This window comes from Polypterus senegalus, chromosome 10, assembly GCF_016835505.1.
Source record: "Polypterus senegalus isolate Bchr_013 chromosome 10, ASM1683550v1, whole genome shotgun sequence".
In the NCBI taxonomy this organism is placed as follows: Eukaryota; Metazoa; Chordata; class Cladistia; order Polypteriformes; family Polypteridae; genus Polypterus; species Polypterus senegalus.
Genome location: NC_053163.1, coordinates 86,687,544 through 86,712,406, shown reverse-complemented (window position 1 = coordinate 86,712,406; position 24,863 = coordinate 86,687,544). Strand labels below are relative to the sequence as shown.

General features: G+C 38.2%; 1 protein-coding gene and 1 long non-coding RNA gene across 6 annotated transcripts in view; one reads left to right on the top strand and one right to left on the bottom strand.

Annotated features, from left to right (window-relative positions):
* The window catches only part of LOC120537284, a 90,758-nt gene that overhangs the window by 3,010 nt on the left and 62,885 nt on the right, over positions 1-24,863 (bottom strand). The window contains exons 3-4 of one of the 3 annotated variants that reach the window (XR_005635287.1): positions 15,665-15,832; positions 12,098-12,300 (exon numbers count right to left, since the gene is read on the bottom strand). This is a non-coding gene — a long non-coding RNA (uncharacterized LOC120537284). Of the gene's footprint in view, positions 1-12,097; positions 12,301-15,664; positions 15,833-24,863 lie in introns of those variants that run through there. The other 2 variants (XR_005635289.1, XR_005635288.1) reach the window with 2 other exon arrangements.
* Positions 16,643-24,863, top strand: part of si:rp71-46j2.7 — a 55,647-nt gene continuing 47,426 nt past the window's right edge. Inside the window, exons 1-2 of one of the 3 annotated variants that reach the window (XM_039766106.1) lie at positions 16,643-17,175; positions 20,386-20,536. In XM_039766106.1, the coding sequence (XP_039622040.1) occupies positions 17,017-17,175; positions 20,386-20,536 (310 nt within the window). In that variant the 5' untranslated portion in view covers positions 16,643-17,016. The remainder of the gene's footprint in view (positions 17,176-20,385; positions 20,537-24,863) is intronic. The other 2 variants (XM_039766104.1, XM_039766105.1) reach the window with 2 other exon arrangements.

Below are 24,863 nucleotides of genomic sequence, written 5' to 3'. Positions count from 1 at the left end.
GCCAGAAGTCTGTATGACCATCAACATCAAGTGACTCCGTGAGAACCCCAACTACAAAGAGGACTATTTCATTTATGTTAGGTAGAATGCCCAGAGGGGACTGGGCGGTCCCATGGCCTGGAACCCCTGCAGATTTAATTTTTTTCTCCAGCCGTCTGGAGTTTTTTTTCTGTCCACCCTGGCCATCGGACCTTACTCCTTTTCTGTGTCTTTTATTTTTCTTTTCTTCAGTATGTAAAGCACTTTGAGATACTTTTTGTATGAAAATGTGCTATATAAATAAATGTTGTTGTTGTTGTTGTTGCAGTTGTCACCGACAACCAAGCGTAATTCATTTTTATAAGACGATCGGAGAGTTGAGTGTCAGCAAAGGAACAGGATATATAGATGAAGAAAGTTAATTGATCAATGTGTTATCAAAGGTTTTAGCCCTCAAAGGTCTTTAAACTACTAATTTTTTTGAAGAATACATTTTGTTCTCTTGTTTATTTTCTAGCATTGTATAAAATGACAGCTATCAATAAAAAGGCACCAATGGACATGTGAATATGGCCAAAACAGGAGCCTCTACTTCATTAATTTAATTTGTCGTTTATTTTGTTCACATTTACACCAATACAGGGTTACTGAGAATTGAATCCAATTCCCAGCAACATTAGGTGCAAGACAGGAACCAGCCCTTGACAGGATGCCAATCCGTTACAGGTCATATTCATTCATACCTTTACAAATATTCTAGCAAGTACATCTTTGGAATGTGGAAGGAAAACCATTCAGACGTTGAGGCAAAATGGACAACCACCAGGTCAGAATTTGAACTCCTGGAGCTGTGAATGCAGAAAATAGAGTCCTACCATCGAATTAATTCCATTTCTACCATCATCAAGTGACTGCTGTCACTCATGCAAATCAGAGGATCTGCTCACATGCTTGATCAGGATATGTGATAACTCACCAGGGTGATAATGGCTGCTGTCACCAACATTCTTTTCTCCTTCTCTCTCCACAGCTCCGAAAAAACTGCTCAGTGAGGGCACCGCACCACACACTTTTTGGTTTGTGCAGTACAAGAAGTCCAGCTGCCCAGAAGGAGGTGTCCTTTGTGATCAGAGCGACCCGTAAACAACACTTAATTCAGTGGCAAAGGACCGAATACTTTTATTATTATTTGCCAAAAAGGGCTTCTTGCACAAATGCCAAGAGGTGTGCTTCTTGTTGGACTTTATTCAAGTAACCGGGATGACGCAGTGGGTATCTGACGTTTCATCCTTTCCATGACCTGTCATTCCTGAATACCTCCCTAAAGAAATCTGATCAAAACCTTTAAAAAGCAAGCTCAGAAAAACAAAGCCAGTTTTGTGAATAAATATGTGAATCTTGGTATCTTTTTCATAAATGCCATTTCTAGATAAACATTCAATGTAGAAACAATTCAATTAAACTTTAATCCACATATACTGTAGGTAGAAGCTGGCTCCTAATCTGTGACTTGTGTGAAATGCAGTATTGCAGCAGCAAGGTGCACTGGAACTCATGGGACTGTAAATTGTAATTTTATAGATAACAAAACTGAGAGCAATTTTAAAAAGTCTGAAATTTGTCACTTGTTGCATGACATACACAAGTGAAGCACACACACACACACAGAGAGAGAGCAGGCAAATTAAAAATGGCAAAAAAATGCCTTTAAGGAAACCCACACTAAGACAGTACAGTACTAGGATACACACCCAATGCCAACGTCACCTGGCCAAGAATGAACAAGGAGTAAAAGGCGTGTTGTAGACGTTCAGCCTAAATGGACTGCTATTAAAACAAAGGATGACCTAATCATCTTAAAGGGCTAATTGTTGTATTTATGGTCATCTTAAAAGTTCAACTTGTCACAGACATTGACTAATTAGAGTGTGTCTGTACTGTGTACCCATTCTTTCTGGTTACTGCTGCTTTGGAGTTTTTCTAGTAGGGTGTGTTACGCTTCATTACCGGAGGCCAAATAGCTCTTTTATGAAATCAGCAGAATGTGAGTAGCAGTGTGATGACAATACATGATTGTTTGTTCAAATTCTGCAATTTACTTAGGGGTGTGGAAGAGCAAATCATTCCTGCTATACAAAAGCTGAATAATACACATGTCAGGGAGGATTTCTTACAAGAATCTAACACACATCCAAATGTATTTTTCACTCCTGATACATATTTAATGTCCTTTCATTTACAATTTTGAAAATAAGTGTTACCAGAACTTATTTCAGGAAGTAATAACAAGTCTTATTAAATAAATTGTTATTTAATAGCATAACATTATTAATCAATCAAATGATTCACTTATTCATTCATATTCGAAACCTACATACAGTATATTAAATGTGAGGTCAGGCACAAGGTGTAATCAAACTGAATACTAGATACACATACCCACACTGCACCTGTGCTACCTTAGGCTGTCTCTATGTGTATGTCATTGAGCTTGAGGATGGTAGCAGAATATCCACAGGACTAAAGAGAGAAGGTGCAAATGTAAAGAGGGCAGTGAAAATGAAGATAAACCAAACCAAATGTGTTGCAGCCTATTCAAACAACATCCAATGCAAAACAGCTACGGGCAAATTCACACACACGACAGGCGGCACTTAGCCTAAACTGCACATGTTTGGGCCGTGGGAGAAAACCAAAATAAATCGATTAAAATTTACATGAACACTGAGAAAAATGTAATAGTTTTACACTTGGCAACTGCCAAGAAACACTATTAAAATGGTTTAAGACAATTGCTTTTTAATATTTAAGGAATGTAATATGAGATCCGAGAGACTTGCATAATTAAATTAAAATGGCCTGTTTATATTTACTCTTTGTGTAGATTTTAATAAATGCAATAAAAATATAAATCTAGATATTTTTATGTATAGGGTTTGTTATTTTACTGATCATTTCAATCTTGGCGGAGTTATCTATTGATAAGAAATGCGTCAAGTGATTCAGATGTGTACAATTCCATAATGGGAGCCTTGCAGATGCAGTTTAACCTTTTTGATTTCTTATCTTGACATTACGAAAGCGGCTTTTGGTTGTAAATTAAAATAAGAACACGTTGTCTATATTCACACAGACTTTATAGCTTTATATTGCAAAAAAAGTAATTGATGCATATTATTAATTACGATGGCACTTCACCTTTGTGGTATCTGACTGGACCTAGCCACATATGTTGCAGCAATTATAACCTTTAAAAAATGACAAAACAGCCACAATACAGTAGTGATATTGTTCATTTTTTTTAAGTCATTACAAATTATACATTGTACTTATTAATAATAACTGGAATAGTATCAGACCTTCTACAACTTTTATTACTTAAGATACTGAGAGATATTTAAAGTAAATATAATAAAGAAATCCCATAAACAGATTTTCTGTAAATAACGATGTTAAAAATTTATAATACTAAGCAATAAATTGCAGTAAACAGCTCAGCCTCGTCCTATATACAGTACATCTGTTTGTAGGCTAATGATCAAGCCACAAAGTTTCCTGATAGGATGTGCTACCATCATTTAAATCTTGTATCATGACATGTATGGTGTGGCCGAGCGAGGTAAGACAACTGTATGTAAAAAATGTTGGGGTGTCAACTGAGTCATCCATTTAGTATTCATTTGTGGCCTTAAACAAAAATGGCGCACAATGGAGCTACAACAAACCATAAGCCGATCACTACTGGGAATCAACAGCGATAAGGTCTATTTGGAGCTCTGTCTCTCTCAAGCATCTGTCTTGAATGAGATGCCACCTTCTGTGAAAGCCTTACCTTTATACTCCTCAGACTGGAAGGGGCGGAGTCAATTGTCCGCACTGGGCATCTTCTGCTGGATGCAGTAACAGAAAGAAACCATTAGAAACAGGGAACCCTTTTGTCCCGGGGTGAGACTACTTACCAAAGATGAGTCAGGAGGGTAACTTGCATGACATTTTTTTGTGCTGAAGCCAACAATACTTTAGTCAAATGCCTCATAGATACATTGAGGACTGGGGTAAAGTTAAAAACAGAAATATACATGGGACATATAAATGTAGGTTAGTTTTCTAATAACTTAGAAAACATACATAAAATTTGTACTTTGTCTGTTAATTACAAATATATTCAGATTTTTTAGTCAAGGAAGATGAAGTCTAGAGGAAAAGTAATTAAACTTGCTAAGTGATTAGCACATTCAGGTACAAATTTCACTGTACACTGTACACATGACAATAATGACCCTGCAGGCTATAAACAAGCAAAAACCAAATCCCTGTTGACATTGCCAAGCATTTATGATGAATATAAATTTATCTTTTTAATGTCAAAATCCTGAAGTACTGTTGCTGCCTAAAAGCTTTTGCTGTGCAAGTTTAAATATTAATGAAATTTTGATTTTTAACTAGCATTTCTTTAACTCCAATGTTCATTTCACTGAACAGTTCAGCATCTCTCTGCCTGCGTAGGTTTTCTTCCTGGATCCCCAAAGACAAGAACGGTTTCCTAGCAGATATGGAAACTAGACCAATTTGACTATATGATATGATTCCAATCCAGGGTTGGTTCCTTCCTTGGTGTCGATGCTACTGACATAGGCCCTGGCCCCTCACTACTTCAAACAGGCTTAAATGGATTTCAGAATGTTATATGTAATGGAATAATAGTGCAGTAGTTCAAGTCCAAGCCAGGGGATTGTGACGAGCTTCCATGGTTATACAGGTATGGTTGTTCTTGCCTATTCCAAAGAACAGCTTGTTAGGTCAGTTGATGGTTCTAACCTGACCACATGACCCCAACAATGGTTATAAAACAGATAGACAGATTTTATCTATGTGCTTAGAAAAGGATTAAAGAAGGTAAAGTGAAGAGATAAATAGACATTCTGAATATTCACATTGTATTTTTGTTAAGATCACTGTTCTCTTTCCAATTTGAGTTAGTTCACATCTCTGCAAAGCTATAGGTGGCAGTAAGATGGCCGGACCTGACATTTTAATAAATATGAAGTGATAAAGTTTGTGCCTTTCATGTTGATTTCTCCTCATCAACAGTAAATAGCCTTTTAGCAAACAAATGACCCAATCCAAAGAGAGCATAGTGAAACTAGTCCTGTGACATGGAACACAATACAGTACATATCTGCCATTATAGTTTAGAAGGTGAAAATTCTCCCAGCTGGATTTTGAACAAGAAGGACGAGCCAAGCATGAGAGGCTCGATCACAGGATCAAAGTCGATATTCATCAATGGATCTGAAAATGTTTGCCGTAATTAAATAGATTATATACTTTCCCATCCTATTATAGTGTGTATGATCTACAAAAGCTTAGTGAAAGGAAAGTACAGCATGCAGAGTTTGCCCCAAGCTAAAGGTTACATATTTCTCTTTCATTATGTCCTGTTGCAGGCTCATAAACAGCAGACAAAATGCAGTGCTGACTGGAGGGAACCAGATATCGTGGATTTACATGCCTGCCTGCCTGCTTTTACTCGCTCTGCCAGGTTAGCTAAAATGGCTCCTTTTTCATTGCTAGGATTCTCATACCATTGTTGTGTAAGGACAATAATGCATCAGTGATGTCAATTGTGAATTGCACTTTCAAAGTAACTTCATCCAACCATTTCCAAAGCTGCTAAATCCTGTCCAAGGTTGCAGGAGCCAGGACTTGATTTAAACTGAGTACACTGGGCACAAGGCAGAAAGCAGTCCAAGATGGAGTGCTACACCATCCCAGATCACACTGAAGCACACTGGGACAAACTTCGGGATCATTAACTAACACATATCTTTGATATGTATGTGGAAAAGAGTATGTATACAGTATAAAAAACCGAGAGTAATCTCCCCTAGACCTTCTCGTATACTCAAATATGGGGATGGATATTACAGGAGCAAACTGCAAGACAATGATTATGTTTTTATATTATGTACATTAAAGAACCATCAACAACAAACCAATATCAAATTAATAATATATTAAAAAATTGTTATAAAAGTAAAGCTGAATAAATCCAATTCTGCAACTGCATGAATAAAAGGTAAAGTACCTGTTCCGCTTACAGGAAATAGCCCAAAAGTTGACAGATGTCTCCATTTTGTACCTAATACTTGTATGCTAAATTTGATTGACCTAAGTGAAAGGGTACTCACACACACACAGACTGACACACAGACATAATTCCAAAAATGGTATTTTCGGACTCATGGTCTAAAACGTCGAGATTCATCAAAATCTAAAAATGGAATTTTTGGAGGATTCCAATACTCACCCTATACTTTGTATATGAGAAGGTAAAAATGTCAAATGTGCTGCAGAGTGGCACAGCAGTTTTCACTGCTTCCTCACAGAGCCTTATAGTGCTTCATAGCGCTAAGTGTCTTAGGTTCAGTTTTAGGCCTATTGTAGCCTATTGTCGGTCTCTGTAACACCCAGCCCCTAATCAAAAATAGTGTTTTTGCTTTTATCTAGCAAGTCCTGAGGAGCATGCCATCCGCTGCAAAAACCACTCACACACACACCAAACTTAAACAGAGGTAAACCCATAAAGTTATGCAAAGAATGTGCAAATACTATATAGGCAATTAATTCAAATTCCAATCCAGGACTCAGGATCTGTGAGGCAGCTACACTAACCACTCTGCCACCATGCCACCCCTACAAATCTCTCTTTAACATGGGATATACACAAAAATGCATAAAAATATTGCATGAAATATTTTAATAAAAAACTTGACATGTGACTTCTTTTTCATGGGGTAAACAAGTAACATTTTAATAAACAAATCAACAAGGAACATTAAAATAAATGTGGACAAAATGTGTAGTAGTCTATAGCACAGTAATTCCTGTTAAATAATACATACTGTACATTCAGTTTTATTACTAGCATTAAGATATTTGGCTAACAATATATCCAATTTGTAAACTCCTGCATTCATTTGACTATTGCTTCAGAGTCACCTCAGTGTCAAATGTTACACAATTACGTTTTCAAAGTAAATGGGTGTGTGTTTTTAGCAGACAGTTGCACGGTATGCTTATCACTTCTCAATCTTTTGTTTTATTAAACAAATTGCTTGCAGGACATCTTGCCTTTACACAAAGCAAAAGCGTCAGCTGTATGTTCTCCTCCAAGGTTAAAAACTACTTTCACATTGACAGCTGATCAGAGGTCATTCTCTCAAACTTCCTGCATTGAAAATGCAAGGAGCAGCACCATAAAAGGAAATGCAATGAGAAAAATGTCTTTGTATCGTGTGTGGCGTTCTAAACCCTGGTTCATGCTGAAATGTACAGCATTACTTAGATTATAGCAACGTCTGGTGGCAATATGAAGAGTTTATGCAAACTTCTAAACAAACAGTAAAGGTTTGCCTGCACCAGTTGTAGATTTTGACATCTCTAAATACTGATAGACATAAAATGTTATTGTAAGTGCGTTGGTTACTGCTGCCGCCTTATGGCTCCAAAGCACTCGGTTTCAAATCCTGAACTTATCTCACTGACTATATGGAGTTGTCACATTCTCACTTGTGTGCGTATGGGCTTATCTATGGTTACTCTTACAATATTCCAAACACATGCATGTTAATCAGTTACATGTAATCATTCTACAAAGCACTGGAGCTCCATCCCTGGTCAGTTCATGCCAAGCAAAAGATGTTTCCAAGACAGACTCCATCCAGCACAGCCCTGAAGTGGGTTAAGCAAACTCGTATGTTAAATAGATGGGTTAAAAAAATGTACTTTAAAAACGAATGCATATTTTAATAAAAAAAAAATGCCAATCATGCACCTTGCAAGAGAGGGTGCACATACAGTATTTTTTTTATATAATCGAGTTAGTTAGATTTGAAGTATGATTTAGCACTTATTTTTCAGCCCATTCTTTTCTGGACATCAGTGGTGGACAAAGTAAATAAAAGACGGAAAACGATGTTAAACTTTTTTTCTGCTTCACAGATACATGTTACTTGACATTACATTTAAGCCAGTCTATAATTTATTTCAATTTATCCTGTGGGGACCATTGAGAAAAAGTTCATGACTCATCCTATGATGTTATTCTAAATAAATGAATGCTTATGTACATGTATGTATGTTACAAGATTTTGTGTGTTTCTGTTGCTGTGGCACAGTAGTTATTGATGCTGTGTCACAACATACAAGGACTTAGAAGACAGACATAATCTACCTAGCACTTGCATGTTCCTCCCAGGTTTACATTCATTTTTCCTTCTGGTACACCATGGCTGGAACACTAAGTCAAACTCCTACAATACTGCCAGATGTCATGCGTGTACGTATGGGAGGCAGCTTAAGGGTTCTGCTAATGGTGACTACCTGCTGAACCAGAGGTTGGCGCTGTGTTCTAATGCTTTCTCTCTTCCTCCCGCTGCAAAACAAGAGATTGATGGCTGCTCCAACACTAACGTCACTTCTGTTGTCCAGTCTCCTGGACCTACCCATTCCTGCCTGGAACCCATATGACCAGAAGTTCAGCCATTTTGAATTAGGTCTATTTTGAGCTCTCATCTGAAAAGACAAGATCAGTCCAGCTGCTGACCTCCACAACTCTGCAATTCAGAAACTCCATTGGACAGCCAATTGGACTGGAGGTTTTTGTCAATTTGGTGGACTTAATTAAGTCATATAACCCTCTTCCAACCCTAATCTTAACCACAGTGTAACCTGATGTTATCATTAGTGTGTAACATAAAGCGACAGCCTTCTCAGTGGAGTGAAGCTCTGGAGATCCGCAGCTAGAGTCTATTGGAAAAGACACATCCACAATTTGTTGAATGCATCCTGTGTTACAACTTTAATAATTATACAGGGTCACCATGGTGGTACCCTAACTCTTTGACATTGTTTTGTCTCCTCTTTACACAGTTAATAAAGTTCATCCTCTCATTAATTCATTGCATTTATCAATTAAACTACATGATACTTCTTCAAGTGCATTATTAATTCATTACCTGCTTTATTGAGTTGGAATAGTTGGTTAGTGAAAATTATTTGCCTTTAATTTTAGAAAAAAGAATAGTGTTTTTAGTAGGTGTTAATTCTATAAAATGTTAAGCTATTTTGATTATTGTCATATTTAAAGGACTTGATATTTAATTTGACCAAATATTCCAAACTAGAAGTACTACGCTTGACACTAAATTATCCTTTAGTTGTGACATTGAAGGAACTCTAACATCTAATTAACATATTGTTAAACAAAAGTGGCTTCTTAAACTACAGCATCTTACATCCATTTTATAAACTGCTTATCCAATGCAGGATCACAGAAGACCAAAACATATATTGTTAGCACTGGGCTGAAAGCTAGAACTACTGTAAATATGAGCACCAATGCATGCAGGGCATGCTTACATACATATCCACAATTATTCATACATTGGGCCAAATTGAGATATGGCAGTAAGGGGCTAACCTGCAAGTCATTAGGTTGCAGAGGGTAAATTTGAATACTCAAGAAAAAGACGACATAGTTATGGGGAGAGAATCTAAACGTACGGTGTCTGTTCACAATAAAACATTTTTTTTCCTAATTAACCTGTACACTGTTCAAAGGAGATATACAGATCTATCCTCAATTTTAGTTTATATAAAAGACTATCTTCTCCATGTTGTCACCAAATTCCAGAAAGTACATACCACAAATCACAATGGAGCAGCACTAATGAGGAAATACAGGCTCACTAATTTTCACGTGTTAAACACCCAGTTGCTCCAGGTAAGCAGTATATTCTGGGATGTACTCAAAACTAAGAGTCACAAAGCAGTGCACAAAAGAACAGAAAGGAAAGCAAATGTGTTAATTTAGTAAAGTTGCTTATTTCAACACTCGTTGTTTTCTGTATTCAATTATTGCACAAAAAACATGACCAAAATATTTATGATGCACTAAAATTATTTACATGGTTATCTTTACAATGTGGGAGTTCAGCCCAGACACAGACAGACAGACACCAAAACGTCCAACATACGTGTATATTTACATTATTTACACTTGCCAAGTCCCGTACAGCACCCAGTGCCCCAGCACCAATCACCCTGAAGTCCTGGCCTTCCTTCACCGCCTCCTCTCCTCTCCTCCGAGCTCTGTCCTCTTCCTCCCGACTCCGGCTGATGACTGGAGGGAGGCGGCCCCTTTTATTCCCACTCAGATGTGTTCCAGGTGCCTCCTGATGAACTTCCTGTAGCACTTCCACCACACCGGGTGTCCCTGGTAATACTTCTGCCAGCACCTCCGGGTGTGGTGGAAGTGCTGACGTCCAGGGCTTCACAGTCTTCTGGACGCACCCTGGCGGTGACCACAGGCCCCTATAGGGTTGAGCTCCCATGCTCAGTTCCTCTCAAGGTCTAGGGGAGGTGTAGCCCCTCTCCTGATCCTTCTAGGCATTCCAGCTGGGCACAGCTCCCATCACAACAAGAAGCAGTGGTTACCTAGTTCAGTCTCGAAGGCCCACTATGGCTGTGGATTTTCATTCTAAGCAACCTCTTATTTTAAATGAAATCCTACCTTAATTAAGCAAGGGTTTTTTTTGTGTTTTGGGAACAATCCAGAAGTGGCACAATTTGGTTTTCTAATTTTGTTGAGCATTTACTTATGTTACACTGAGAGAATTTTAAGATTTTCATTTCACTTGCACAAGTTTTCTATTTATTTTAAGGCTATTTTTTAATAAACAAGCAAGACAGTAGACATGCTGAAGTTTCTGCAGCTTTTCAGTATTCACTGTTGTTTGCCCTAATTTGAATTATTGGGAAAAAATTACAAAAGACATTAGCAGTAAGCACTTAAAGCTATGGCAAAAACATATAAATGTAAACCTGACACTATTGTACTTTTGTGAATGCAGAATAAGAGGGGAACTGACCACCTAATGAAACAAAGAAATCAGTCACAGACTTTGCTACATCTCAGGAGCTGTGTGGCAAGCTGGAGAGCCACAGTAGCTGATGCTCCCCTACAGGACAAAGGGAGGTACTGCATATCCAAACTATTTATTGATTATGCAGTGGGCATACACACTTCAATTACTTAACTTCATCTAGTGTTCAATCGTATATTGTTTAAGTGAACTTTGGTCTCTAATTGTGTGTGGATGGCCTGAAGGCCTGCAATAAACATACATATGAATTATTACTTAATACTAAATAAAAAGTGCATCTAGTTGTCATGCTTACATAATGCTGACACCTAAAGGTTGAACTGTGTAACTCAGACACCTTTTACTGTTCATTTCAGAATTGCTAAATTAATTAACAGAACTCTAAATAAAACAACAGCCAATGTAACATTATGCAATGTTTTTCATGAAGTATGTCAGATTATAAGACAAAAAGTCATATGATATTACATTGGCTTTAGATATAACAGCAGGCGATGCTTCTCCAGCACAAAGGATGGCCATCTGTCAAACACAACAATGTCACGCATTAGATAAGCAAATAAACTCTAGTTCTAAAAGATAACACAGAGCTAAAGGACACACATTACAAGTTTTGTATAGGTCTAACCTTACTTTAGAGCAAACAAACTATACCCATGCTTATGTATTAACTCACATTAACTCAATTATTGTCCAAATTTCTTAAAGGGATAGTGCTAGTGCTCCCTTGAACCCTCAGGTACAACTCCAGACACCAGGTAAAAGTCCAAGACTCTATTTTGGTTCACAGTGCACCAAGTACCTTCCACACTACTCATATATCAATAAACTAACACAACACTATAATCACTCCTCCTCGCCCAGACACTTTGCTCCTCTCCCACCCAGCACAGCTCAGTGTCTGGACTGAGGCACCGTCCTTTTATAGCCCCTGACCCGGAGGTGTTCCTGTCCCAAAAGTCCACAGTTCCTTATTCCTTCCGGGTCAGGGCAAACAGTCCTTTTCTTCAACCATGGGAGAACATCGTTCCTTCCTGCCACATGACCATGACGTACTCCCGGGTTATAGGGCACACAATAGCCCATGAGCCCCCCTACAGCGACTCCCGGTGGTCCCCAAGGTATCCACCAGGGCTGTGTAAAAACACTACATAGTCCATAAGGCTCTGCTGGAACTCAGGGCATGATCCTGCTGTCGGGAGAGCTCCTCCTGGAGGTCTGGGGGTGCAGACTAGCATGGGAAGCCGGCAGTCCTCCACAATGTATATAAATATACAGTATGCTCCGTGGGTGGGGCAGTTGCACCAGGGCCCATGGCAACTGTATGGTGGTTGTTTCACAAGGCTTTATTTATTATTAACATGCTTACCTACTTGACATTGGAAACAAAAGATATGTTATCATTAGCACAACTCCGTAATGCATAATTATTTCTATTGACCTTTAATAAAGCATATATGCTTTATAACGTACCTCATCAATGGTAGACATTATGTAAGTAAAAATTTAGTTTCACATGAAATTTAGTTATGCCATTGTACACATTTATTGATTACTGTACTGAGCTATTTATGGTGAATTGTATTATTATATGTGGTTGAAACTATTATACATTAAAGCATGAAAATAATTACTTATAACATACAGTAATAAAGCAATTAAACTAAATGAAGCAAGATTCACAAGATTCCCAATTTGAGTACTGTATACATCCAATGTGCAGAATTCACATGCTACTGTTGTGTCTAAAGCACTCACTTTTTTAAAGATGTACTGAGCAACAGGCCACCATTTTAATCTCCAACTCAATATCCTGCAGTTCTATTTTACAATTTATTTTACATGTCCACAGCTACTACTTTTTATGGTACACATGCACAGCAGCAGGAGCTCTTCATAGCCATCCTAAATAATGTCCCCTTTACTCATCTTGTGATTTCAGGTAATTCATATGTTGTGCAGAATCACCTCTGCTTTGTGCTATGATAATTAAAACAATTGCACAGTACCAGTATGACATCAGTTTGGAGCACATGAATGCAATTATCTTTAGAACATATGCTAGTCAAAAATAGAAAAATGTAAAGAGTGACAGTCATATGAGTCAATCAGGACTAGCTAAGGCATGATACTGTATATACAGATTGCGGACAAATTCAGACATTTTACGGCCAGATATTCTGCCGATTACAAGTCATTTAAAAATGATGATGGGATCTATAACTGTGTTGTCTTAAACTCTGTTTAAACAGTTTTACAGAATTCATATAAACTGTTAAGTTTATGAGAACTCAGTGTCAAGCAGATATGGGTTTATCATATTTTCAGCAGCATCTTACTAAAAGAATTTGCTGTACAAGATTTTTTGAATCACTACATGTACTTAAGGAGGTACGCCTACCATGGCTGGAGGGAAAATCTAATTTTATTCTGTTGTTCTTTCACTGCTATCAGCAAAGTACATAGTAGTCTATGAATTGTTCTAAAGCTAATAATTTTCAGTCTTGCATAAGAAGCTCCTGTCTCTATTGTCAGGCAACTGATAATTATTGTCAGGTCATTGACTGTTTTCAGTTTTGAAATGATAATGGTACATGCATTAAGTGCGTTTGAGGTTGTAAATATTAGTGTCCATTCAACACTCTTCTGAAGCTACCCTTTCGAATACAGTCCCCTCAGAGTTGCACAAAGAACGTTAACCTACCATGCACTATATAGCAAAATGCACACAACAACAACTACTCCACAAAGGCTGGGATTTAATCACCACACAACACGTGCAAGCTTGTGTACATCTGTGGTGATGAATGTTTGGTATGGAATGCTTTTGATGTCATAAATCTCACAGGGCATATATGTTAAAGATTGTCATACTAACATGTATAGTGTCTAAGAGGGCCAGAGGCAAGGCTGCTTACAGGACTAGATGCGGGTTAATGTCATACCCAGGACGGAGCAATTGCAGGAAGGGCCTTGCTCAATCGCCCAACAGAGTGGAATCACTTCTGGCATTTACAGGATTCAAACTGGCAGCCTTCTGTTTGCCACCACAGATCCCTAACCTCAGAGCCACTACTGGGCAGAGTGGTGTGGCTCTGCATGAGGAGGTCTTTCAAAATAAGGAAAATGGAATATAAATAAAAATATGCAAGGACATAACAGACAGAGAAAAGAAATAATGCACTCAATGGTTTGTAAAAGAAAAAATGTTTAAAAATGGGCTTGAAGCTGATTAGAACAGATAGGTTAACACAGAATTGTAGACCAAATTGTGCAAGCTTCAAGTCAAGCTAGCTGCACTGACAGAATGAAAATATGCATAAAAAAAGAACAATCAAAACTGAAAGGGTTTGAGGAGTGGTACAATATATGAAAATGATCTAGAATTATTACATAAGCCTGAAATGAGAAGGAAGATCAGAACAGAAAATTACAAAGTGGATATATAGAGAGCCCTGATCTTATTCTCAAAAGAAGGAGTGAAAACCTTGGCAAGTTAAAGAAGAAGAGCTGACCAGTCTCTTGGCCAGGGTTTCTTATTTATAAGTAAATACGATACAAGGGTCCGGGCAAATATGTGTTGAAATGTACTGTTAAGATGCAGTATGTTTAAAAGGTATTAAAGGCATCTGTTATTAAAATTTTATGTATGCACTTTTCTAATATGTATTTATCACCAAATGTGTTTGCTAGTTGAATTGATAACTCTTTAGTACAAGGACCCGGTATGTGTAAATGCGATTATGTGTGAGTATACGCTGAGATTTCCTGGCATTCCATCCTTCTGTTACCTGATGTCGTGCATATAAACTGTATCTCGTTATAACACTATAATGGAAAAAGGAGGGTACAAAAATTGTATTGACTGATGGCTAAGAGGGCCAGAAACAAAGAAACATGATTTGAGCATTTTGTGGTACAATTGCTGAATATGTCAAACATGACAAAACACACACACACACACACACACACACACAAGCAATCAGACACAAGGCAACCAAACCTGGTTACTGATTTTTATTTCCATATCTTTTTTGCTCCTGAAGGTTCAATGGTTACCAAACCACATACGAGAGTTCACTGCTGTTTTAGACTTTGTTTTTTATGTGAAACATCAGTGTATAGGAATCTTTTTTGTTACACTGTGCATTTAAGAGACATGTACTCTGAGAAGGCTTTTGCCCAATACATTTTTAAAATGTCATTTTTACAGATACAAATTGGGAAAGTGTTGGGAAGATTTTTTAAAATATCTTATAAAATCAGGCCCCTAATTCAAGTAAGATGTAAGATGGGGCCTGATTTTATAACATATTTTTAAAAATGATTTGATTTACCTTGAAAGCTTGCATATTGTAATCTCTTCATTTAGCCAATAAAAGGTGTCATTTTGCTTCACTTTCATTACATCCATGGCTAACGCGGTACAACACCCTAGTACATTAGTAAAGTCAGATAAGCAGTATTTTCTTGAGTGACTGTATTATGTTGAGTGTTTAGAAAGACGCCTACAAATAAATAAAATGTATTATTGTTATTATTATTTATTATTACATTTTTGGTTGTGGGCTGTCTCTGTGATAACATAGGGTAACTTTTATTTTTACCTGAATGAATATAGGTAAATCTTACACTATTTTTCATGCTGAATACAAATACCTAATCAGACTTTCTCTGTCACACAAGAACTTTAAGTTTAACAATAACCATATATTGACTTGCTGGGCGCGTCTCACCTAAAGGGTAGTACTTGGCCTCAGGAATCCATCTCCAATAGCCAAAAAGGGGTCTGTCGCTTCTCCAGGAATATATCCCTCTTAAGGGTTCAGCATTTGCCTCAGTATTGCTTTTCCATTTCAGAAATATCCTGATGAAATCGTTTGCCAATCTCTACGCTGACCACTCTGTGATTTCAATTGAAAAAAGTGTATAAAGTTATAAAATGTTCACAAACAGCAATGCAAATATTTTAATAATAAATTTAATTAAAAATATTTTTAGTTTTTATAGTAAATATACAGCCTGAAAAAGACATAACCCAAAAAAACTATGGCGGATAAAAAAACTGAATAATCAGAAATCGGCACGAAAAAAGTACCTTTAAAACAGTCCTAACTTACTCTGGGACACAATCTCTGTTGACGAGTGTAATCGCTGTTGTCGTACAGCTCCAGATGCCCTGGCTCGAATCCTTGGTCTGTCTCTTTGCAGAATTTACACATTCTACCTGTGTTTACAGAGATTTTTGTCTAGGGACTCAGATTTTCCCCCAACATCACAAAAGATGTGTGATATATGTTAATCGGTGACACCATGTGAATGAGTGCTACGTACTCGATTTTGCCCTGGACCTGGCCGCGTATTTTGTGGGCAGGGTCACTTCCTGCTACCTTGCGCCAGGAGGTGTCCCCCGTGCATTCTAAACACCTGAATTGAATTTAAAGATTTTAATAATAGATTTGTTTTGGTCAAAAACCTTACTTAATCATAATAGCTAAGACAGAGCCAGCTTTACCTGCTCCATACCATACCATACCCACCTGTGTCAACAGCCCTGACTTCGGCCGGGGCACCAAAGGGGTTACCTTGGTTATACCAGAAGAGAACAGTTTTGCTTTAACACGTAGCCGGATTGCAGGATTGACTTGATGTGCAAAAAAAAAACAACAACAAACCTGTGTTTCATTTTTCATTCATACTAACTGAAAGTGGTGTGTGCAGCGAGTCCAAATTGTTCAACTACAGGTACAGCATGTATTCACTATGCGTTGCAGGAAAGGCAGAGGAGGCGCTTATTCTTTAAAAGAATCTGTGAAACATTTTTGTGTGTTGCAAGCCGTACCACCATTAGCATAATGAAACGCCCATTTTATTTAATAAACGAAGAGTTTGGAAGAAAACGAAAGAATGTGAAGTCACTTCTTTCTGCACGCCGTAGGTTTTGCTTTGTTGAAGTAGCGTTGGTGTTTGGCACGTTGGCAACCTGCTTGAGGTAGAAAGCTAAATGACGACTGTTTAGTGCCTTGGCGACAACATGCTGGGCACACTCTTGCTGATTCTGACGACTGTTTAGTGCCTTGGCGACAACATGCTGGGCACACTCTTGCTGATTCTAACTCCCATAAATGGGTTGTGCTTGGCTTTCGGCTCGTGGATGACATATTTAAGCTGTTGGATGTTCAGTATCTGGGTCCTGAATTTTTTTTCTGGAAATTATTTCTGGAGTGAAGTCTGCGAATCTGAGCAGGTAAGCTGAAATGAAACTGAAACTGCTTTTTATAACTGTAAAAGAGTTCTTGTCTTCGGAAGGTAACGAAGGCGCATCTTTGCGGAAGGAGAGTCATTTTCCTTTTCTAGGACGCATACACTGCTTAGGAATTGACATCAGATTTACGTTTTTTCTACACATCGCCAATGTACACAGTAAACGCGAGTTTGCCGGAACATGTTTGTCCTGTTTACCAGAGTACTGTAACCATTCACTGTTTGATCTGCTCCGGGTGATTAAAACAATCCACTGTCTTCTTCTACAAACTGCTCCTCACTTATATCCACACATCGAGTCAGACAACCTGACTTGCGGTTTGAATCCAGTATTAAAAGTACTGTTGTGCTAATAGTGTCAGTTTTTCAGTTTTGTTTGCGTATTTGCTTCACTGGTTCTTCTTACTCTGGACGTCCAGAACAAAGCAAAACTGTTTCTTTATCCTTCCACTTATATCTAGTTAAAAAGTTTTCTTTTTGTTTCCATCATTTTTATTGTCATATGAAAAATGTTAGTTCTAAAGCAAAATTTCATTGTAAACGTATCATACTGTCAAATAGTGTACTTCAGAATAGCTGTAAAAAGGCCTGACACAGTAGTTTCATTACTTCAGGTTTAATTTGGAGCTGTTTTTGCATGCCCCAGGAATTTATTAATTTGGTTACATGCCTGTAATTCCATGGAATACATAAAATTACAAAGAGAAATTGTAGGGAAAAATGAATGGATAATCCATTGCTAAAATTAAATACTTTAACTATTCCTCCTTTTTTGTGATGTACATCACATTTTCCATAATGCACCCAATTTCATAACACATACATCTTCAGTGCACATTTTACATTACTGGCAGTTTATGTGATTTGCAGAGTTATGGAATAATGTAATTTTTTTTCACTACCACTAGAAAACAAGTGGAACTAGAATCAGGCTCAGTAGTAGACTGATGGTTTGGGTGTTTTTTTTTCATTGCAAGCAGGAATGGTGAAAATAATGATACTTGCCCATTGGGCAAAAATAAATCTGTAGCAGTGGAGTCTGCAAATGGATTCTATTTTGATTTTTTATACTGTTTTAAATTTTAATGTGATAATGAATCAATAAAATGTAAATATTACTTGGTGATAAAAGTGCATAGCACAAGTTATATAGCAGGCATACACGCAATCCTTCAGACATTCCTCATTGCCTAAAACATACGTTCAATTAGTAGGCATCCAGCAAGGTTTCCATTTAGTGTTAGTAAGATTAGTAGAGAGCTGTGAAAAATAGAAGAAAGGTATAAGTACACTAACAAGGTGTTTTTTATTTCGGTCAGTTTTGATTTTCTTTCTTCCTTTCTTTGGATTTTAGAACACAAGACAAAGTGACAGTGGAATACTTTTCTCTGTGTTATGAGACAAGTTTTTGTTTGGGTGACTACAGTAAATCACAAATAACAGAGTTATTGCTGTATGCCATCACTAATTACATTTAGTAGTGCACATATGGAAGTGGGCAGCACGGCGGCGCAGGAGGCCAGGGTTTGCATCCTGGGTCCTCCCTGAATGGAGTTTGCATGTTTTCCTGTGTCTGGGTGGGTTTCCTTCCGGTGCTCCAGTTTGCTCCCACAGACATGCAGGATAGATGAACTGGGTGTGTGTGTGTGTGTGTGTGTTTGCTCTGCAATGGACTGATGCCCTGTCCAGGGTTTGTTCCTGCCTTGCCCCCTATGCTAGCTGGAATAGGCTTCAGCAGACCCTCACAACCCTGCTCAGGACTAAGCCGGGTTAGACAGTGTCTGTCTTACTGACTGACATATAAGAGTACATAGTTACAAAGTTGATAAACAATTAAATAACGAGAAATGGAAAAATGTAACATGGTGAAATGTATTATCCTTTACCATGATGCCCACAAACATATAAATGCATATTTAGCAAATACCTAACAGAGGTTTCAAAGGTGGTAGTTTCTGGTGGACAAATAATGGTGTGTATGACTATGTGTCTCCTTTAAGGAAGGATCAATGTTAATCAATACTTCATTTTCCTGTGTGATAAGCTACACTACGTGCCACATTACAGACAGGTTTTTTCCAGGATGGTAATGACCCCGTTCATAACACATGTTTGGCCAAGAAAAAAATGTAACTAGTCACAGTCCTTTATGCGGCTTCCACTCCGAGTTCATTTGAACGACTTGTTATGATCACTGGTTCTATTAAATGTGAAGCTTGTGTCACTTTGACAAGTGTCAAAACTCCATTCTAAATTGTGCCTGGCAAATATTTGGACCCTGGTTCATTATTTTCTTCCGATTCGAAATGCTTCTTGCTGTGGTTTGTTCTCAGTATGGCATAAATGAGAGCCTTTGGTTCTACACAGCATCCCATTGCATAAAGTCTTGTGTTCCTAGTGCAGTTGATGCCAGTTAATTTAGTCCACAGAGTTTGTGGTTTTGCCTATAACTGATCACAAAATAATTGCATGACTAGCTGGAAATTCTGTGACACCTATTAGTAGATTGTGTAAAATATGAATTGCTATTGTTTTACTTTAAACTTGATATCTCTGCTCAAAGTTGTATCTTAAATTGCAAGTAAAACATAGGCTAGGATATCACTCACACCACAAACTTCTTCTAGTAAGCAAAATTAAGTGGACAGTAAAAAAATGCATTAGATGTATAGAAAATATCTAATTCTCGAGAGGTTGAAAACCATAAAATTACCATGGAAAGTTCAAGATCAGTGAATCTGAGAATGTTTGACATGAACATTTCCAAATTTATGGTCACTATTTGTATTATAGGTTTCTTTAAGATGGCATGCATACCCTGGAAGGTAATTCTGAAAAGGATTCAAAAAGATAATAATGGAAGCACATCAAAATAAACAGATTCCAATGAGAATAGTAACTTGTCACCAATTTAATAAATTAAATGAAGAAAAACAGCAGCCACAGTGATTCTCAAAACTGAGGGAATTCCTAAATTATATTACAAATGGCTAAAGATGTTGTTTTTGTGTGTGGTGATATCAGTTATACTCTTTAATGGCAAACACAAGTTGCAAATGTGTATATTAATAATAGTAAGCAATCCTATTTTTAAAACCCCATAGTACACTTATGTTATCCCCACTATGCTTATGTTAATATTTTATCCTGTGGACATTCACAAATCTAGAAACTATTTTTCTTATTTTTATAGATCTGCACAAAAGATGAACCAGATCACATTGAAGTGACAAAGAAGCAAGATCTACATTCTGTGCTAGATTGTATTGACACTGGCATAATCAATCAGGTGGCACAACCACAACATTCTTCTTACCTTAATGTAAAAGCATCTCTTGAAAAAGGTATACTTCTTTTATCCATCCATTCATTTTCTGGATCCGATATTGGTAGGTAACCTATCAGGTACAATGCATAATCCACACTGTATAGAATACTAGTTCATTTCCAAACAGGTATGTGCGCACATTCATTCTCTATCATACCAGGTCAGTTTTAGGGTCACCAGTTAACCTAATAAGCACCTTTGGAATGTGGAAGGAAACTGCGGTACATTCAGAACAACCGTGAGGGCGAGAGGAGTACAGTATATGGAAATGACACATAGACTTAAGCCATACCTTAAATTAAACACATACCTATGGGGCTGTGAGGCAGTAGCACTAACCACTGTATCAAACAGCTTCCCACTTATTGTTTCGATAGATAGATAGATAGATAGATAGATAGATAGATAGATAGATAGATAGATAGATAGATAGATAGATAGATAGATAGATAGATAGATAGATAGATACTTTATTAATCCCAAGGGGAAATTCACAATTTCATTTGTGTGTGTGTGAATACTCTTACAAAAGACTGTTACATGGCCATTCAAAAACAGACCACTGTAAAGTGATCTACAATAGAGCCTATATTACACTTTTCAGGGTTACAGTGGAACCTGTGGCTGTCACTTGACACTCTGATATAATTTCTCCAGAAACCTTTAAGGCAACATTTAAACATGAATGTTCACCCCAGCACTGGGGAAGTTGCTCATCATGGGTCAAATACTGCACTACTGCAATACTTGGTAGTTTATTCTATGTGTCCTATGGTTCCCCACATGAAGAAACACTGCCTTACATTTGTACAAAGTATGACCTTAACATGTTTCCATCTGTGTGTTTATTGATGAACTTCATTTAAAGTAACAGCTGGGATCCAACTTTAGTCATGTCACCTCTTAAACTGAAAAGGTTCAGCTTCTTTAGTCTCTCCTCATAGGTTATACCCTGCAGTCTTTTAAGCAGCAAATTGCGCTTCTGTGGACTTTCTTCAGCACTGCTATGTCCTATTTGTAATATAAAAACCTAAACTGCACACATTACTTTGGATGAGTCCTCACAAGTGTATTATACAGTATATACTGCAGCTCAAAAATAAGTTCCATTGGCTTACACTCTACACATTGTTCTTTACTGTCTATAATCCTATTAGCTTTCTTAATGGCTCACGTACAATGTCAACATGTAGATAGTATGAGTCCACTATGACTCCAAGGTCTTTCTTATAAGTTACACTTTTAGGTTTTAAATCTGTCATCATATATTCAAATGTAAAATTTGTATTTCTTTCGGGTAATATTTTACATTTAGTCAAATTAAATTTCATGCACCAGAAATCTGTCTACTCTAGTATTCTGTTGTCGATCTCCCGTGGTAGTGATACAGCTGATTGTAAACTATGTGACACTTCCCCTAGTTTTTTTTATCATCTACAGACTTAAACAGCTTGTTTTTTATATTCTTATCCAGATCAAAGCAATGTCCCCAGTACTGATCCTTGAGGAACTCCATTTTAAAACAACTAATTTGCTTCCTGTATTCAAGCCGGTTTTTGCACTTTGAATTCCCACTTCGCTTATTTTAATGACAAACCTCTATATGGTACCTTATCAAAGGTTCTCTGACAATCCAGATAAATAATATCCTATATACTTATCTGGTTGTATAAATACTTTTCTATTCCTTCCTAATAGAATTCCAGCATATTAGTAAATTATGATCTCCTCCATATGTATTCGTGCTAACTGTTCACTAGCGTTGATTGGCGAAATTTGCCTAAAGAATTTTTTTGCAGGGAATATGCTGTGTTTGCCTATGACCTTGTTCAGCAAATAAGTTCCTGGAAATTGGCTGTGCAGCTGGCTTACATGAATCTTTTTTTTTCTACAATGCTTTGCGAGGCATCACAGAGCTATAGCAGACATGAACAGTATATTCACACATGCATACTCTGAGCGTGCTTCCAATCACTATTTATGTCATTGCCAGATCAGCTTCACACATGCATAAGGTCTCTCTACCTTTTCTGTACTCCAGTCTGACTTTGCCACTGGATGTTCTTCAAAATAAAATGAAGTATTGAGAATATTATGAGTACTGCTACCAAATATATAACACTAATCTCTGTGTGCTTACTTACTTTAATGCCTGTATGTAAAACTTAGCCTGTGGCCAAACCTATGAATCAAAACAAGCCTTAAAGGAGCCTTTGCCTTTACTGAGTCAGAGAATAAATGAGACCTTGTGAAATAATAATAATTAAAGACAAATTATAATTTTGGGTGGCACAGTGGTAGCGCTGCTGCCTTGCAGTAAAGAGACCTTAGTTCGCTTCCTGGATCCTCCCTGTGTGGAGTTTGCATGTTGTAAAAGGCGCTATATAGCGCCCGACCCGGCACAGACTTACGCAGAGGCACGTGTCAAACAAACAGGCTTTTATTAGTTTTCTTCAGCTGGAGGGCACGTCTTTCCCGTAGGGAGGCTGGCACGTTTTATAGCCCACCCGGAAGTGTTCCAGGTGCTTGACCAGCTGGCCCTGATTGCACCTCCGAGTGGGGCTGATAACTCATCCAACCGGGTTTTTGGCTCTCGGCAACACCCGCTAGCGGCCACCCCATCTCCCAACCAGGCTGTGGAGGACTCCATGTCCCATGGAGCCACGTGGGAGACAGGGAAACGAATAACGGCCGGGGAGGCTGCCACCAAGTGTCCCGGGGGAGGTATTGAGCTGTCCATGGTGGCTCCCCCGGAACATATGCAGCAGGGGCGTCCCGGCCGGGCATGGGACCCGGCTGTCCGTCACAATGTTCTCCCCGTGTCTGCGTGGGTTTCCTCCCACAGTCCAAAGACATGCAGGTTGGGTGCATTGGCGATCCTAAATAGTCCCTAGTGTGTGCTTGGTGTGAGGGTGTGTGTGTGTGTCCTGTGGTGGGCTGGCGCTCTGCCTGGGATTTGTTCTTGCCTTGCGCCCTGTGCTGGCTGGGATTGGCTCCAACAGACCCCCGTGACCCTGTGTTTGGATATAGCGGGTTGGAAAATGACTGACTGAAATTATTATTTCTGAAGCATCGGAACAGATAGACTATAAACAAAAGAGACTTTTTAGCTGTGTCCGGAGTCGCAAGTTTTAACAATGGAATGAGCAAGTCCATTGTCACTGGTTTGTGACATAGCCAAAGGCTAGAACTCTGTGAGCACAATGGAATATATATATTCTGTCTGTGTACTATATCGTAATACAGGGTCACCAGGGTCTGCTGGAGCCAATCCCAGTAAACACAGGGCGCAAGGCAGGAACAAACCCCGGGCAGGGCACACACACACACACTAGGGGCAATTTAGGATCACCAATGCACCCAATCTGCATGTCTTTGGACTGTGGGAGGAAACTGGAGCACCTGGAGGAAACACATGCAGACATGGGAAGAACATGCAAACTCCACGCAGGGAGTTATAGCAGCAGCTTTTTTGGTGGCAGATCAGTAAGGTCAAAGATTTTCATGTGTACATAGTACAGAGTACAAATTTAAATAAAATTCTTTCTTGCATGCCAAACCACAGACTACCACAACAAAAAATCAACAGTATAGGAGTTGTACCATGTAACACTGGACAAAAAAGTTACCACCAGCAGCTGACGGCATCCAGTACAGAATACAACAGTATATAGAGGTATACAGAAGAGTGATAGGGCAAGAGAAATAGATAAATACAAGCAATGCTACAAGAGCGACATTAATGTTTCTCAGTAGACTGACAGTCAAATAACAATATTAATGCATAGTAAGTGAATTGTAAAATAAGCAAAAGTTATGTAAGTGTGACAGTATTTACTGTGTATTGCAATAATAATGCATGTAGAGCAGTGTTATGGCCTTAGGACAAAAGCTGTCTCTAAAACTTGCTGTGCTTTGTGGTCATGGACCTGAATCACTTACTAGATGGAAAGAAAAAGACAAAAATACCAATGGATTATGGGAATGGTCCTTAATATTGTAGCTAGCTTGCCTTTGTGAAGCAGTTCATGGTATTAACGTCTTTTTGATCCTGCACTGAACAGTTGCAAAGCCAGTTTGCAGTAGACTCCCCAGCACACTTGTAAAAATTGGTGAGGACTGTGGAAGACATTTGTGCATTCCCCACATACCTAAAAACGTGAAGGCTCTGGTGGGGTTTCTTAAGCACAGTTGATGTGTTCTGCCCACTTAAGATCAGCAGTGAGAGTAACACCAAGGGATGTTAAGCTGAGTTCCCTCCACATAATTCTTGTCACTGATGATGGGGCCATAGACTAAACCCTGTTTCTGGAAGTCAAACACTAGTTCCTTAGTTCTGCTGA